General features: G+C 40.0%; 4 protein-coding genes across 5 annotated transcripts in view; 2 read left to right on the top strand and 2 right to left on the bottom strand.

Moving 5' to 3' along the window:
• Positions 1–111: 111 nt before the first annotated feature.
• LOC126625905 (uncharacterized) lies at positions 112–1,944 on the bottom strand. The gene is made up of 4 exons (XM_050295027.1): positions 1,807–1,944; positions 1,591–1,697; positions 571–605; positions 112–459 (listed from the first exon to the last, which is right to left on the bottom strand). Exons 1-4 carry the CDS (start codon positions 1,807–1,809, stop codon positions 392–394), a joined length of 213 nt encoding a protein of 70 aa, XP_050150984.1. The 5' UTR covers positions 1,810–1,944; the 3' UTR covers positions 112–391.
• On the top strand, positions 1,911–6,141 carry LOC126625897 (uncharacterized). Of its 2 annotated transcripts, XM_050295017.1 has the most exons (13): positions 1,911–2,257; positions 2,337–2,544; positions 2,661–2,708; positions 2,995–3,069; positions 3,236–3,333; positions 3,572–3,815; positions 3,968–4,065; positions 4,383–4,518; positions 4,600–4,725; positions 4,914–5,153; positions 5,274–5,332; positions 5,669–5,883; positions 5,973–6,141. In XM_050295017.1, the coding sequence occupies exons 1-12, from the start codon at positions 2,042–2,044 to the stop codon at positions 5,843–5,845; spliced, it is 1,725 nt and encodes a 574-aa protein (XP_050150974.1). In that variant the 5' UTR covers positions 1,911–2,041; the 3' UTR covers positions 5,846–5,883; positions 5,973–6,141. The 2 variants fall into 2 exon arrangements, with proteins under 2 accessions (XP_050150974.1, XP_050150973.1); XM_050295016.1 differs by having other exon boundaries at positions 5,669–6,141.
• A 1,316-nt stretch (positions 6,142–7,457) lies between these two features.
• LOC126625899 (26S proteasome non-ATPase regulatory subunit 8 homolog A-like) lies at positions 7,458–9,976 on the bottom strand. Its single transcript, XM_050295020.1, has 6 exons — positions 9,776–9,976; positions 9,266–9,344; positions 8,926–9,028; positions 8,504–8,767; positions 8,110–8,221; positions 7,458–7,802 (listed from the first exon to the last, which is right to left on the bottom strand). Exons 1-6 carry the CDS (start codon positions 9,878–9,880, stop codon positions 7,662–7,664), a joined length of 804 nt encoding a protein of 267 aa, XP_050150977.1. The 5' UTR covers positions 9,881–9,976; the 3' UTR covers positions 7,458–7,661.
• A 2,156-nt stretch (positions 9,977–12,132) lies between these two features.
• LOC126625903 (30S ribosomal protein S6 alpha, chloroplastic-like) overlaps positions 12,133–15,828 on the top strand; it is a 7,073-nt gene continuing 3,377 nt past the window's right edge. The window contains exon 1 of the mRNA XM_050295024.1: positions 12,133–12,588. Coding sequence (XP_050150981.1) covers positions 12,217–12,588 — 372 coding nt within the window. The 5' untranslated portion in view covers positions 12,133–12,216. The remainder of the gene's footprint in view (positions 12,589–15,828) is intronic.

Raw genomic sequence — 15,828 nt, 5'->3', positions numbered from 1 at the left:
CCAATATATTGTACGAGGGTTGCTGGCTACCTTTCCCTTTTGCCTCTCCCAACTTGCCTTCCCCACTCATTTCTTGACACATTCAGAAGGATCGATGTCCGCAAACGAAAAGACAAGAAACTGATTTCAATTCATTCGTAAAAATAGCTGTGTTAACAATAATTTATGTACATATCATCAATCTGCAGGTAATGTTAGTTTTTGTCGCAAAATTAAACCGCCAACTACAGGTTTAAATCACATGTAAGCGAGACGCCTATTCTGTAACCCACTGGCATTGCACTTCGTACGAAATCAGGTCAAGAACAAGAACAAAAGGGGCGCGTTAGGACAGCAAGACAAACGAACGACGAGATGCAGCTGCATCCAGGAGCACAAAAGCAGTACCTGCTCAGAAAAATATAATTGAGATCCCCATCGTAAAGCATCCAGCCGCAACCCAAGGGCTCAGGCGTTCACCTGTTTCACGTACCGAAAAAATTAATCCACCACACAAATGGACTAGACAATTGAAACTGTTTGAGGAGCACGACAACAGCAAAAAAAATAAAAAGAACCTTATTAACATACCTATTCTAGCCGCCTTCCAGAAAAATCCCCGAAATCTGCCAAGACGAGGAACAAAATCAGAACACGGCTTGATCTTGAAGGTTGACATATCATATAAAGACATGGACGCGTGAAGGAAAGTAAAACATCATTGATTGGAGGAAAAATACATAAATGTCGGAATCAAATAAGTAGATCCAATGCAAGTACACCTAACTACACAATTCTTGCGGCAACTTTTAGAAATCATAGTCCAAATACCAAACATATAGCGCGTGCGCATCCAGTTTGCAAAACCACGTTGAAGGGAAGCAAACTTTAGACCTATCCTCATCCTAACCCCTTACCCCTCGCTCATTACTTGGGCTAACCGCAAGGGCTTAACAAATCACAACCCTTTTGTTTTTAAGCAATTCTACTCTAAACCGATGCTGAACGCAACACCCGGGCAGGATTAACATTTACATTAAGTGGAAGCCTTTAAGGGAAGCGATAAAAATGGGAATTAGTTGTGGGGTCCACAACATATCGAATTTTAACGATCTGAACCTCTATTTTTCAAGTTGTATCTCATCCTTGCAAAATATTAGCCAAATCGGAAATATTTAAAACATCTAATTGGGATTAAAGAAATGAACGAATACTTTGTTATATAAGAAACAATGAAATTTGATCTTGATAAGCAAATGATTTCAGATTGAATTGAATTTTTGCAAGGATGATATATGAATAAAGACTAACAAATAGACAGTTCGGATCGTTAAAATTCGATGTGGAGTGGGCCCCATACCTAATCCTCATTTAAAAAAAAAAATGGGGATCCCTTTGCCTAAAGGGCTGCACATTAAGTTTTCTTAACCTCAATTAACAGTGTGCATAGGCAATATTGATTAAATGTTGAAAAATGCTTCAATGCATACAATTGGATTATGCTAAAGTTTCTTTAGACACACACTAATCAAAGCATTAAATTAAATTACAATGAATAAAAACACACATATTTACAAAATTAGAGAAGCCATGGGAAGTGAGACCACTGACCCGCTTTTTAGCTCCAGGACGGCCGGAAACTGCATCTTCACGAAGGTGCACGTGCAAATCACGAGCAGCACCACCGTCAAGAACGAATTGAAGTTGAAAAGCGCCGACTGCATACCATAACCAAAAAACCTAAATCAAAAACCCCAATTTGTAATCATAAACACAAAATTTCAATCAAATTAGAGAACATCGATAAGAAAATTCACCGACTATTACCATGTTTCGATTCCGAGTCTTCGATTTCGTACGGATCTACTAGAAAGATCGGAGATCTGAGCAAAACTGAAGATTTCCGAGAGAGCTCAGCGCTTCCAATTTGAAAGAGAACACATAAAAAGCTGAAGCAGTTTAAACGACGAGTCGTTTGTACGGAGGTCATCCAAATTTACTGAAGTACCCATGTACTTGGTTTAAATTACGAAGCTGAGCACCGCCAATTCGAAAATTTTGGATGCGAGTCCCCCGCCATAAGAAAACCAAACGCTTTCTTTTGATTCGATCATTTTCTGAAAATCTCGGTCGCTCGCTCTCGGAGGACACTGAGAGTGAGAAGGCGGCGGTGATGGCGGAGGTGAAGCGGTGGAGCGTGACCTACACGAAGCACATGAAGCAGAAGCGCAAGGTCTACCAGGACGGCTCCTTAGAGCTCAACGCCTCCACCAATAAGGTAACTTAATTCGCAATTTCTCTGAATTAATCCCATTTAAACCGGAATTCTGTGATTAATTTTCCACTCCGGTGTGCAGATGTTGCTGTTTGACGACTGTGAGAAGCTCTTGGAGTGCAGGATCTTGAAGAAAGACGAACAAGTCAGCTGCGGCGAAACTCTCACGTTCAATTCTTTTCTCGTTGACGTGAACGAAGCCTTATCGGCTGACGGAGATCGAAAACCTGTACCTGGTTTCGATTCTCAAGCAAAAGATGAGAAGCGCCCAAAGCCGTTTGTGATTTCCAGTTCAGTTTCTAATCGCTACTTGTTATCTCAAGTCAGTTTTGTGCAATTTCATAGCATTGTACATTTTTTACTTTTGTAATTATAATCACCGACACCGGTTTTGTGATTTATACAGGGAATAAGCCACAGATAAGTATGAGTCCGTCGCAAAAGATTATCAGAGGTTAGTGTAACGCTTTGCTTATTGTGATCTGATTTCATATAGAAAACTACCGCAAACTGGTTTGAGCTATTGTCACAAGAATATAAGGAATGTTGTGTAACAGCGGTAACTGATGAAGCGTTGTATTCAGTTCTAGTTGTTGTTTTCGAGCATTAAACTTTTTCAATGCGTCCAGTGTTTCTGTGTCTTTGCCATTTGGTATTGATTGTGTTACAATCAAAGCCATTCTGTGAGCTTGTTGAGTTTATAACGTGACACACATGTAACACGTTTATTCACATTTTAGAGTTTAAGAGTAGGGGACTACACAAGTATGGCGCAGGACAGAGTAGTCCAGAAACGACGAATACTACCAAAACAGGTTAGTTTGTGAGTTAGTAGCTTTATTTATACAAATGCAATTTTAACTATAAAATGTTGAAGTATAACATCATTTTGTTAGTTCTGCACTGTCAGATGTTTACTAGCATTTATCTGGGGTTTCTTGCTTCACATTTGACATACATATTAATTTCGTTACAATGAAGAGTGGCAGGTTTTGTACACGACCCAACTAACTCAAAGGGCCAAGAAGTATCATGACGGTTTCTTACAGTTTTCGACTTCTGGGTCTTATGGAAAGCAGGTTGAGTTACTACCTGTCTATTCTTCTTTGCAAGTCCCATTTATCTCAACGGATGGCCATTCAACCATCTTCGTTTTACTTTTTTAGTTATCAATCTCAAATTTTGCCCCTTAAATACTAAAGTCACTCAGTTATGTAAGTAGAATTTCTTTGTTGCCCTGTATGTGTGTGATTGCAAACGAATTTACCTAAGGAAAACTTGAGTATCCCAGGCTTTAGCTTTTATCTCTCTGTTCAGATAATACTGTTAGATGCAAGCAGGAATCAAATAGACTGCAGGTTCCTTAAGAAAGATGAAGTGGTAGCTTCCGGTGAATCAATAAGATTTGATGCTCATTTAGTTGAAATTGGAGAACGTGAAGGAGATCGTAAACCTGTAGCAGTTTTGCATATAAGAGAAAACAAACATAATGTTGTCTCTGAGGCAGGAATAAACCTTGAACAGGGTAATGGTGTTATCACCAATAAAGGTGCTGGAAAAGGTTAGTAAGTGAAAGGTTTTCTCTTTTAAATTGAACTTTTGCATCTCTAAAGTGACTGCTTAAAGTTTTTTTCTCCATTGATCCTATCTTACCCACCCCTAATGATATGGTCTCAGGCTGACAACTCCTTTTGTTTTCCTGTTCTAACATAGAATGGAAGGTCCTCTACACTACACAAATAACTCAAAAGGCCAAAAAGTACCATGATGGTTTTTTAAAGCTCGCAATGTGTGGCTCCCAAAGGAGGCAGGTATATATATTTTGAAACTATTGATGTTTACACAATGTTATCATCTTGTCCTCACACCCAACTATGTATGATATATTTGATTGTCAAAGTTGATTTTGTTTTCATTGCTGGTTTCACTTTCTACCAAATTTGATGAGTACTTGTTCTGTCGTGGTTGTTGGTTTCATATCTATGAGCCGTATCTACTGAATCTGATGCGTCACATGGTCCCGTCCATTCCTTGCTTGGAATCACACATCCTTTCAGAGTCACATCATTTCATGGGCTAATGAATTCAAACTAGCTTCTAACTTTCTGTATCATTATACACATGTCAGGTTAGTTTGTTTAGTGAAGATAAAACCATGCTGAGTAGTAAGCACATCAATTTGTCTGAAGATATAAGACAAGGTTGTATGTTTGAGCTACCAAAATATCTGGTGGAGGTCGGTGAACCTTATGCAAGTTCTGGAGGTATGGTGCTGTTCTGATACGAGTTTAGACATTGATGCTTGCTTAGGTCTTGATCATGTCTCCTGCATTTGTTTTGGCCAGAGGGTGAAGGAAAGTCTGACGACAAAGATTGTTTGAAGAAAGCTTCAAACTCAAATCATAGCATCTCCAGTGTTGAGGAAACAAAACCTGGGAGGGCAGTCCCTACAAACAAGCCTTTGCGTGACGGTGAGTCTAGGGTTACCTGGGGAATCACTTACAGCAAGTTTATTGATTGTATTGACTTCAAAGATTGTCTTTCTTTTTCTTTATACTGAGGCACCTGGGCTAGGCGTGAGAAATTTTGATGTGTACGTGTGTGTTTGCCTTTACTACTTAATAGATTTCTGATTATTAATCTGTTTCCATCTATGCAGCCCATCAGATTTTGTCCATTCTCCAAAAACCTATGGCTCAGGAGAGCAAAATTTCCAGTCATGATAATAACAGCGCGGCTAGGCCAGTTACCACCGCTAAGGGATCACATGTTTCAGATGCTATAATATTGGATTCCTCTGAAGCTGATCAACCGTCACAACCACATAGAATAGCTGTGAAAATAGAACCGAGTGAAAAGATGGACACTGGAAAACCCCCTGATCTTACGTCTTTCAAAGGCAAGTTTCATCAGAACATTTTAAATTTGCACCACCATTAACTGTTATATTTTCTGAAATTAGGTTTTCATTAATTAATTATGTGGAAATTCAATTTGAATCGGAGTATAGTCTATGCAGGAAAATCCGGTGGTAGTGGCGGGCGAGTTGCTGAGGGAGCCGACATCAGAAAAGACCAGGTTGGCTGTTGTTCCATAGTATCTATGTATAATGTATTGTCACTTTTTTCTGCTGGTGCTATTCCAATTTAAATTATCTGCAGTTCTTATCAGCCACCAAATTAGAGGAGGAATTAATTAGAACTATTAGGATTTATGTAGTTGAAGCCATTCCACGGTGAAGAATTTATGACCGTGTCTATATCTCTTGAAATTTAGGAAGACAACATAAGTTGCAACGCTATCTTTTATTTATTTGATTTCTTGTTTTTACAATGCATTTCACTCTTTTAGCAACCATCGGTAAACTTATGTAGCTTTGATACGATGTATTGTGTTTGCAATTGTTTCAAGCAGCAATATTCAGGCAATGTGGAAGCTGACACTAAACAGCGTGACAGAGCATACACTTCTGAGAAATCAAGTCTCAGTTCTTGTGCTTCTCATGATGCTGCTGATGAGAAAAGACCTCGTTTTGAGGAGCCTGTTTTGGAGCAAATCGAAGTATTCCCAAGTTTCGATCTTGGATTTTAAACAACTTTACCCAAGTTTCGTTCTTCTAATCAATCGCTGTATGGCCAGTGCTTGTAAATTGTGAATTGGATGATTTTATTCACTCTCTTGGTATCTTGTGGAATAAATAACTTGCATAAAAACATAGCAAGATCCAAGAAAAGCTCGCCAACGTATATTTTCAGTTGTAATTTGTATGTATGGAAGAAACTTTATTTTGGATAAACCATGTTCGGATGCAATTCTTGTGAACTGAAATGCTCACGGTGAAGATTGTGGGGAGTGTAATGCAGAGCAGCAGAAGACTTTTCACTGCATTAGAACATGCAGCACATGTGACTAAGAGCATTCACTCATGCACCGAGTTTTTGTGTTTGAAAGCTCTGAATCTCTTCTCCCCCAATATCGGTTGTATTAAAAATAAAAAAAATTAAACAATACAAGATGCTGACATTCCACTCAGGAAAAAAGTGAGAGTGAGACTGTGAGAGACTTCTGCTTATGGGTTTATTAGGGAATTGGCAAAATCAGTACTAAATTGTGAAAGCTGATTATCAACTAGGTTTCTAATTATTTGTTGTTAAACTACTTATAACACCAAAAGAGCGTGTTGTTAATATGAGCAAACGGCATAGTTGATCAAGGATACAGGATAAATACATTCACATATTATAATATGAGTAAATTAGTAACACTACGTGACAGTGTCACAGTTAAATCAAAAAATTACTTTCATGCAATGGGTTTCTTTAGGAACTTAGTGCAAAATGAGGAAAAGAAAATGTTAATAAATCAATTAAAACAAGCCACTTGTCGTCCGCGTGGTGGTTTGATTAACTTCAAACATTGGACCCCCAAAATTGATGGGAATAGGGCGAATAAATTTTATCTGACATCTAGGGTGGAGTGATTGCAGTGCTTCGCTTGCTTGGCTGAAGAAAGTTAAATGTGGGCATAAACAGATCGTGCATTTTTAGCTCCCCAAACATTTAATCCAGTGCTTCAATCTTATCATGTCTTACCTTTCGACCCAACTACTTTGCCCTCTAAACTATGATGATACCATTTTTAACATTTTGATATAGATGATATTCTGTTTTCTGATTAATCTGACCTACTCGTGACAACGTGACAACTTTTTATTAAACCCCCATACAAGTCCGATCATGTAATACTTCTATCACGCTTCGATTTTAAACTATCTAAATTGCAAAAAGAATGATTCGAACTCAGGTGCATAAAGATAGTACATTTGGAAGCCTTTTAGATGTTTTTAGTACAGATAACATGTCAATACACTTGCAAAATGACGAGACACCTTGCGTGTGGGTTCCACCCAATCTCACTCATTGTGAGTATAATGCCTATGCGGCAGCCATACTCAAGACCAACGCTTAAAGAGAGTTTTGAGTGCGGCTACCCTCAGGTAGGGCAGCAGCCGTACTCAAGACCAACTCTAGAGGAGAGTGGGTGAGGCTGCCCTACGAGTTGGCTACCGGCTGCTGCAGGCCGTCTCGCTACAGACTCATCCCACTGTAGAGGCTGAGTCAGGTTTGTTTGTGAGTACCATGACAACGCTTTATGCTAACCATGTTTTTTGTGTAACGTTTAATTCAAGCAGACAGATTTGGAATTAAAAGTAAAGCAACCTGTTTGATTAACGAAATTGCAAGAACATAAAATCTGAAAAATGTTGCCACCTAAAGTGGTCAAACTAAAATACAATAGTACACAGTTTTGGGCTCAGTGTTAAATTGGGAAGAAGTTTTGGAAGTGACAGTTTGAGCAACACTTGCGAATCACAAAACAAACAAACAGTAGTCGGCAGCAGCTCTTTTTAGACAATCCGCTCCAACTCTCTTGCGTAGCTGAGAGTTTGGTTGATGAGTTGTAGAGAAGGTATCTCTTTGCAAGGTGCAGACTCCTTTGCCTTCTGGAAATAGACGGCATCATTCTTCACTTCCCACTCAGGATGATCCTGTATCCACGGAACAAAGTCTTGTAAATTTGCAGAACCAACGGAAAGGATTGTGTTACTAAAGCTGGTGGAGCATAAGCAGTAGTGCCTTGATGCTGTGTATACAGTTTAAATCATTGGAAATTTACATGTCAAACATGATGCCTTTCCCACCCATGAATTGCAAGGGTATGCAATTTTAACTTTCTGCCAGAAAGCGATAGGCATTTTATGTGATTTCAAAAACAGAAGATCAATCATTCTTAAGAAGTTCAGTCAACGTGGACTTTTTATGAAAAAGGAAAATAAAATGTTACACATGACGTACCTCACTGACATATGCCAAAAGTTCGCGGTCAGAAGGAAACAGCAACATTTGACGGGCATCCTTAATAGAGAGTGAATCATATGCCTTCTCACTGCATCCGGCTATCTCATCCCTAAAAGTGACAGAATATATCAACCAAATAGAAATCCGCAAAGGCATTTTTAATTTTACATTGCAAACATATTATCTAAATGGCTAAACTACACAATAAGTTCAATAACAGTAAGATAATGGCTCAAATCATTCACATATTCCTATGAGTCACGGACAATGATGGAACGTTCCAAAGAAAAAACCTTCCCAACTTCCAGACATTAGCATTTCTTGCCACAAGTTTGAAGAGCTTTTGCAATTATTTAAACATAATCATAATTATTAAGTAAAACAAATTTACCTGACTGTTTTAGCGAGTAGATCCATGAAATAAACATAAGTCTCGTGTGGCACTGTCTGACGAGCGCTCAACACACGGTTGTAAGCCCCCTCCATGAAAGATTGCTCTAGCTCTACAGCATGCTTAATGCAAGGGTTCTCCAAAGCAGCAGATGAAAGAAGTTCCAGTTCAGTGTGGAACTCAGCAATTCTATTCTGGACAAGGAGCCTCAACAGGTTGAGACCTAAAATTGGGTACTCTTGAAGGGATGGTGGAAGACGGTCACTACTCCATTAGAAAAGTAAATTCATTAACAATCCTTCTAAACAAACATTTATTTCTGTTTCGAAAAAAGGACCAAGTAATTGATACAAGATAAACAAAGTTATTACTGCATAGACAGAACAACACTTCATAGTTAGTTTAAGCAATTGATAACATACCGAGCGTCTACGTAATAAGACTTCAACTGAAAGAAATCCCTTTCAAATGCATCCTGATCCTCAATCTTCACACTAAGAACAACAGCATGCTCATATATATCCCCTGACATTTTATGAATCATGAAAAAGGTTAAGGACGAGGTAGTTGAATTAAGATAATGAAGGGGACTACACCAATGAACAATATTCTACCACACTCTTTCGTTACAACATAAGCAGGTAGCAAAATGAACTATAAAAGCAGAATTTTTGTTTCTGGTGCGTTCACTACTTAAACAAAGAAGTTTGGAACTACACGAACAGGAAAGTAGAAGCAATAGATTTGGGTAAGGAACATTACTTGCTAATGTTAATTCCTTGACAGCATTAGGTGTGTCTTGAAACAACGGTGGTAGGCTTCCGAATTCAGTCAGCTTAACCTGAAAACACAACCGATACAACTCAATCCACTTACAACAACACCATAATTCCACATATCTTCACATAAAAACCAATAAATAACTTAATAAATCTTCCAAACGGACGTCTTTGAATAGCATTTCACTCCCAGCAGCTCAACAACCAAACACTTGCGACAACACCTTACACCCAAATCTCGAAATCTTGTAAATTCAATCAACCAATACCCAAAATCTAATTACAAAATATTTCAAAGGAAGAAAATCAAAACGACAATCCCATCACTCTGATTGACCCATACACCTAATCACCTCGGGGCAACACACAAGAATCATACTTTAACGCTAAGCAGTGAAACGAAATAGCAATAGTTACTAAATCATATGAACAAGCGGCTGATAATCTCGAATTTGGGATTGAAAATTAGGGTTTTTGGGCATTGGCGAGTTACCTTGAGCTGGGAGAGGAAATTGGAGCAGGTATCGAAATCGTTCCGGACGAATGCAGCTTTGAATCGCTCGAAGAGCTGTGCGACCTCTGTGAGCTTCGGATCCATCTCTCTCGTCTTCCTGCGGTTGCTTGCCTCTTCGTCTACTTCTTCCTCCGTTTGCCTTTGCTATTTTACTTTGCTGAGTTTATGTTCGCTCTTTGCTTCCTTTACAAGAAGAAAAATTGTAATTTATTGGGCTTCAATGTGGGTTGGACTTGGGCATATAGGTTTGATTTCATGGACCGGGTTGTTGATAATGGGCCGTATTCGAGTGCTCGCTAATACATGGGGTGATCGTCACTGATGCCTCCGGTTTTGATACCGCATCAAATTATGTTTTTTTGTCTTTTTGGCCATTGTTCACATGGCGTATGAGAGCAAGTCCACTCCTAAAGATTTTGCGCAAGCACCTAATGTATTTATCCACTCAAGTGAACAGCAATAGACCTCAATAAACAGTAATAGGTCAAGACATCTCCACTTCTAAAATTAAATAGCCTAGTCAATTTTATTAAAATATTATTAATTTTATTATAAAATAATAATTTGATTTATTAAAATATTATCAATTTTATTAAGGAACTCTTTTGGAACCTCCCTCAAAACCTCACCATTTCGCTCCGCACGCCTGGAACCTCCCTCTGCATCTTTCTTTCTCTCTCTCTCTCTCTCTCTCTCTCTCTCTCTCTCCATTCGGATTTAAGGAACTCTTTCGATCTTCCCCCACAGAAAAATGAAACACCGCAGCAGCAGTAAGGTTCCTCGTCCCACTTTTTCCATCCTCAGCTGGTTATACAACACCAATTCTTCCTCATGGGTTCTATTGGAAGGTGGCCTTTTTCTATCCAAATTTTCAGAAAATTAATTTCTTGAGCTTGGTATTGCAAATTGTGATATGGGTTTTTCTTGGTTTGCCGTTGCTTTCTGGGTTTGTTTATACGTTATTCTATTATGCTATAGCTCGGAATCGGAGGTTGTCACCGGGAAAAAACCCAACGAAATTGTTCTCCAGCTCGGTCCCAATTAGATCATCGAGGACGATTTCCGCGTGAAAGGCACGCGCCATTCAAATAGCCCGGCTCCTTGGTTAGTCACTTTTAGACTGGCCCAGAGACCAGCTTGGGCTGGGTGCCAGGCAAGTGGTTGGGCTGGAGTGAATTGATAGGGTGCCAGCCTGGTTTTTTGACTGAGTGCTGGGCTATTCCACCTCCAATGGAACTACTCTAAGGGACTTATTTGTGGGATTCGTAGAAGTTAAGCTGACATTTTGGACCCGACCCGTTAATCCGACCCGACCATTTAATATTAGTATTTGGATGGATGCTTAACCGGTTTGGTCACTAATGGGTGAACCCGTTAAATAACGGATCATTTTGGGTCAACTCGCTAGACCATTTAGCACCTATTAGTTGAGGATGTTTGAATAATTTCAATAAAGCCTTAATAACAAAATATAAACTCTTAGCTGCTGGTTGCACCATGGTCACCAAACCTGCTGAGCAAACACCTCTATCTGCATTATACTGTGCGCATCTGGCTAAGTTGGTAAGCTCAGTCGTTTTCTGCGTTTGTTCGTGTTTATTGCCAATGTGGTTTACCATTGTTGACTCTCTTTTGTAAATTCTTATGAAGGTGTTCCTGACGGAGTGTTCAATGTCATAACCGGATTTGGAAAGACTGTTGGTGCTGCCACCAACCATCATATGGACATTGACAAAGTAAATTCTCTTTCTTTCGTTCAAATTTGAGTCCTTTATGTGAAAAATTGTTACGAAATTCAATGACAATACTTGAACGCCATGTTGTGATTTGTAATGTTGACGCTTGTTCTTGAAATAATGCAGGCTGCAACAAAGAGCAATATGAAACAAGTTTCACTTGAACTAGGAGGCAAATCACCCCTTGTGATTTTTGATGATGCTGATATAAATATGGCTGCTGATCTTGCTCTCTTAGGAATCCTTTTCAATCAGGTGAAGTTCATAATTTCCATAGTTAATATGTGTAAGTGTTGGGTTCAGATAACCCGTTAGCTTAATGGGTCAGATTGAATCCGATCAAAATCCGATAAACCCGACCCATTTACATGTCTATGTAGAAGTCACACTTATTCATTAGAAAAAAATTAGGAATTATGATTTCACTAATGAAAAAATTAGCTGAATCTTTATTTCAGTTGTGTTAATAGCGCACACATCAAATCCGTACCGGTGGGAGCTACAATTTTTGTGACGTGTCAGTGTTCGAAATTGTCAATCCAGTGGCATTGACCTATGGTACTAAAACACAACAAAGTACACGACACGTCGTTTCATTCACCATTGTCCTCTCCTCGAATCCCTTATCAATATCCACCAAGGACTGACCCAGAAGCTTTCTTCTTCCAAATAAAGCTTCCAGCAATGGCTTCCACTTCTTCCCTCATTTCATCTCTTACTCCTTCATCAAATTTCCCGTTTTTCCACAAAACAATTTCCCAAATCCCATCTCTACCCCAAGCCGTCTCCTTCCCTCTCTTTAACCGAACCGGACCGAATCCCAGTCCGCGCCTAACCGCCAATGTCCAGTCCCTGGAGTTCTCGGGCTCGTTTTTTGAGGGCGGGTTCCAATCGGAGGACGACCCGACTTCCCCGCCCGGGTCGGGCTTGACCGCCGTGGAGGAGAAGGAGGAGCCCCCGTGCCCACCGGGGCTCCGACAGTACGAGACCATGGCGGTGCTCAGACCCGACATGTCCGAGGATGAAAGACTTACTCTTACCCAGAAGTACGAGGAGGTAAAAGGATTTTTTTTATTCAAATTCTGTTGCTGTTTTATTTTGGTGAAGTAAATTTGATTTCTTTGGCTCTTAAAATTAGTGGGTTCTATCTATGTGTTTTCAATTTTGGTTTGTTATCTGTTTGGCGGATGAGAAAATTTAAAGAAAATATAAGAATGTGTTAAGCTGAGTTTGTTTGAAGATTAGTGAACAAATTTCCAATTTTGGGTTGAATTGATACATAACACTGGCAATTGGCGGATAGTATTTGATGCATTTATTTCTTAGTGAGTTAGGACCTTCAGAGATGCTTAGTTTTGAAAAGTTTACTTTGCAGTGCGAGATTCTTTTCGCTATTAGAGCGATATGTTCGAAGATACTAATATTCGAATGAATTTTCTCATAATGTAGTTAAGTTTGCGCAGGGTACATCTGCTGATTTAATTCGTAAGAGAAACTTTCCTCTGAAAAACCGTCTTTAGGTCCCCAATTGTGTATATTGAGAAGTACTCATATCGGACACTTCAAATTTAGCAAATGTGTAACTTTATCGTAGCTTAGGCCCTAAGGTTTTTCTGGATCATTCTGACATCTTTTATAATCTAGTCGGAGGTATAAGTTTACCCAGTACGTCATAGGTTGCAAGATCGAAGTACTTGTTGTTCGTCTATCATGATGTCAAAGTAGGAGATCCCAAATTTGTCTTTCTACGCATGGGAGGTAGTATTAGAGTTTGGAAATAACCATATCCGATTCCTAATAGCTTAAACCTTTCTGGAATAGTGGTAAACTAATATCTTTTATCATGATCATATACATATTAATTTGTTAACCGTGGTTGTTTTCCGTGAAGAAGTAATATTTGTCATTTGAATTGTAGCTGTGTTAGTTTGGATGTGCAATCAACGAGTAGAGTGAAGATTATCAGTGAGCAATCAATCACAACAACAACAACAACAACAACAACAACAAAGCCTTTTCTCACTAAGTGGGGTCGGCTATATGAATCCTAGAACGCCATTGCGCTCGGTTTTGTGTCATGTCCTCCGTTAGATCCAAGTACTCAAGTCTTTTCTTAGGGTCTCTTCCAAAGTTTTCTTAGGTCTTCCTCTACCCCTTCGGCCCTGCACTTCTGTCCCGTAGTCACATTTTCGAACCGGAGCGTCAGTAGGCCTTCTTTGCACCTGTCCAAACCACCGGAACCGATTTTCTCTCATATTTCCTTCAATTTTGGCTACTCCTACTTTACCTCGGATATCCTCATTCCCAATCTTATCCTTTCTCGTGTGCCCATACATCCCACGAAGCATCCTCATCTCCGCTACACCCATTTTGTGTACGTGTTGATGCTTCACCGCCCAACATTCTGTGCCATACAACATCGCTGGCCTTATTGCCGTCCTATAAAATTTTCCCTTGAGCTTCAGTGGCCTACGACGGTCACACAACACGCCGGATACACTCTTACACTTCATCCATCCAGCTTGTATTCTATGATTGAGATCTCCATCTAATTCTCCGTTCTCTTGCAAGATAGATCCTAGGTAGCGAAAACGGTCACTTTTTGTGATCTTCGCTAGATTGCTCCGGTCATTAGTGTGGATAAGTATATAAATGGATAGAGATAGGAAAGCAAACACAAGATGTACGTGGTTCACCCAGATTGGCTACGTCCACGGAATAGAGGAGTTCTCATTAATTGTGAAGGGTTTACACAAATACATAGGTTCAAGCTCTCCTTTAGGGAGTACAAGTGAATGATTTAGTACAAATGACATTAGGAAATATTGTGGGAGAATGATCTCGTAACCACGAAACTTCTAAGTACCGGAGTGTGGTATCGTCTTGACTTTCCTTATCTGTCTCATAGGTAGATGTGGAATCTTCTCTGGAAGTACTCTTCCTCCATCCAGGGGTGGTATCTGTAACTGGTGGAGATGCACAAGGTAATGTATCAATGTCACTTGAAGCTTACTTGTAGTTTCAGGCTTGGTCAAGCGCGATACAAACCATGTAGTAGGAGTCCCCCAAGTCGCCGAGCTAGGGGATCTGCTGAAAGAGGTAACAGACAAGGTAAGCAATCAGAGCTCCGGCTGATTGTTCACATTCTCCCTATCTTGCAGGCAGCATGAAGGATAAAGAGAAGAAAAATGAGAAGAGATGATATGGGATACTTTTGCTTTTGAAGAAGTAACTTTCCACAGGCTTATTCTTGAACTGGGCTGGAGGGTTTTCTGGTTTCCTCCAGAGTATAAGGCCGACTGAAGAATTTGAGGGTCAAAACAAGTCCATCAAATCTAGAGTACGTTCGACCCTGCTGATATGGGATACTTTTGCTTTTGACAGAGTAGTGGATGTATCGGCACGTGTGCTGTTAGGCTTGTCTCCACATGCTTCCTTGTATCCTTCTCACTTGCCCTATCTGTTCCTCAAGCAGATGCGGTATCTTCCCTGGAAGCATAAGATGTTGAAGATGAGTACTCGAGAGCAATGCCAGGTAAGTAAGTTCCAGGCAGTCAGTTCCTTGCTGGAAGCTTGATTCCAAGTGCTGACTGATTGCTCTCTTTCTCCTTGTCTTGCAGGTAAGAACAAGGCCAAAGGAAAAGACAGGGAAAAAGCATGATATGGGATACTCTTGCTTTTAACCCTGATGATATGAGATATTCTTGCTCTAGTATAGCTTGTTTACAGAGGTATTATCGGGGGGAAAGAAAGCTGAATATTTCGAAAGGCTTCGTTGGGAGTGCCCTCTCAGATAAGAGGAAGGGTTGAGCATTTTTGCAGGTCTGCCTGTCCGTTGGGGATGGAGGTCGACATATATAGGAGTCTCCCTAACATCAAGTAATAATGCTATTCCTTTACCCTGCTTGGTCATAGCACGGTAGTGGGAGCTGCCAGCTTCACAAGTTTTAACTCTGTCAGAGCACTTTGAAAAAGTGGTCTGTGGTATCTGGAAAGCTGATGTTGCGTGTGAAGATTACAGACAAGCTTTATCCAAGGAGATCCGGCTCTTGAAGTTGGGAAAGTGGTGCCTCTTCTGTTTTCGAACAAGCAATCCTGTCGGGGATCTGGCTCTCGAGATTCGGAGAACGATGCCTCTTCGATTTTTGAGAAAGCAATCCTGCTGGGGGTCTGGCTCTCGAGATTCGGAGAGCGGTGTCTTCGATTTTTGAGAAAGTAATCATGTTGGGAGTCTGGCTCTCGAGATTCGGAGGGCGGTGCCTCTTCGATTTTGGAGCAAGCAATCTTGTTGGGAGT

This window comes from Malus sylvestris, chromosome 6 (genome assembly GCF_916048215.2).
Source record: "Malus sylvestris chromosome 6, drMalSylv7.2, whole genome shotgun sequence".
NCBI classification, from domain to species: domain Eukaryota; kingdom Viridiplantae; phylum Streptophyta; class Magnoliopsida; order Rosales; family Rosaceae; genus Malus; species Malus sylvestris.
Note: the sequence above shows the minus strand (reverse complement) of the source record. Positions and strands in the feature narration are given on the sequence as shown.

Excerpts from the sequence above, each read along its gene's own strand:
- LOC126625905 (XM_050295027.1), bottom strand. Across the intron at positions 606-1,590 it reads GTCCTGGAGCTAAAAAGCGG|ATTTCGGGGATTTTTCTGGA; the intron begins GTCAGTGGTCTC and ends TCGTCTTGGCAG. Across the intron at positions 460-570 it reads CTGGAAGGCGGCTAGAATAG|GTGAACGCCTGAGCCCTTGG; the intron begins GTATGTTAATAA and ends TACGTGAAACAG.
- LOC126625897 (XM_050295017.1), top strand. The coding sequence starts at position 2,042 with ATGCGAGTCCCCCGCCATAAGAAAACCAAACGCTTTCTTTTGATTCGA. Across the intron at positions 3,334-3,571 it reads CTGGGTCTTATGGAAAGCAG|ATAATACTGTTAGATGCAAG; the intron begins GTTGAGTTACTA and ends CTCTCTGTTCAG. Across the intron at positions 5,154-5,273 it reads TGATCTTACGTCTTTCAAAG|GAAAATCCGGTGGTAGTGGC; the intron begins GCAAGTTTCATC and ends TAGTCTATGCAG.
- LOC126625899 (XM_050295020.1), bottom strand. The coding sequence starts at position 9,880 with ATGGATCCGAAGCTCACAGAGGTCGCACAGCTCTTCGAGCGATTCAAA. Across the intron at positions 9,029-9,265 it reads CAAGGAATTAACATTAGCAA|GGGATATATATGAGCATGCT; the intron begins GTAATGTTCCTT and ends ATAAAATGTCAG. Across the intron at positions 8,768-8,925 it reads TCTTATTACGTAGACGCTCG|TGACCGTCTTCCACCATCCC; the intron begins GTATGTTATCAA and ends CTAATGGAGTAG.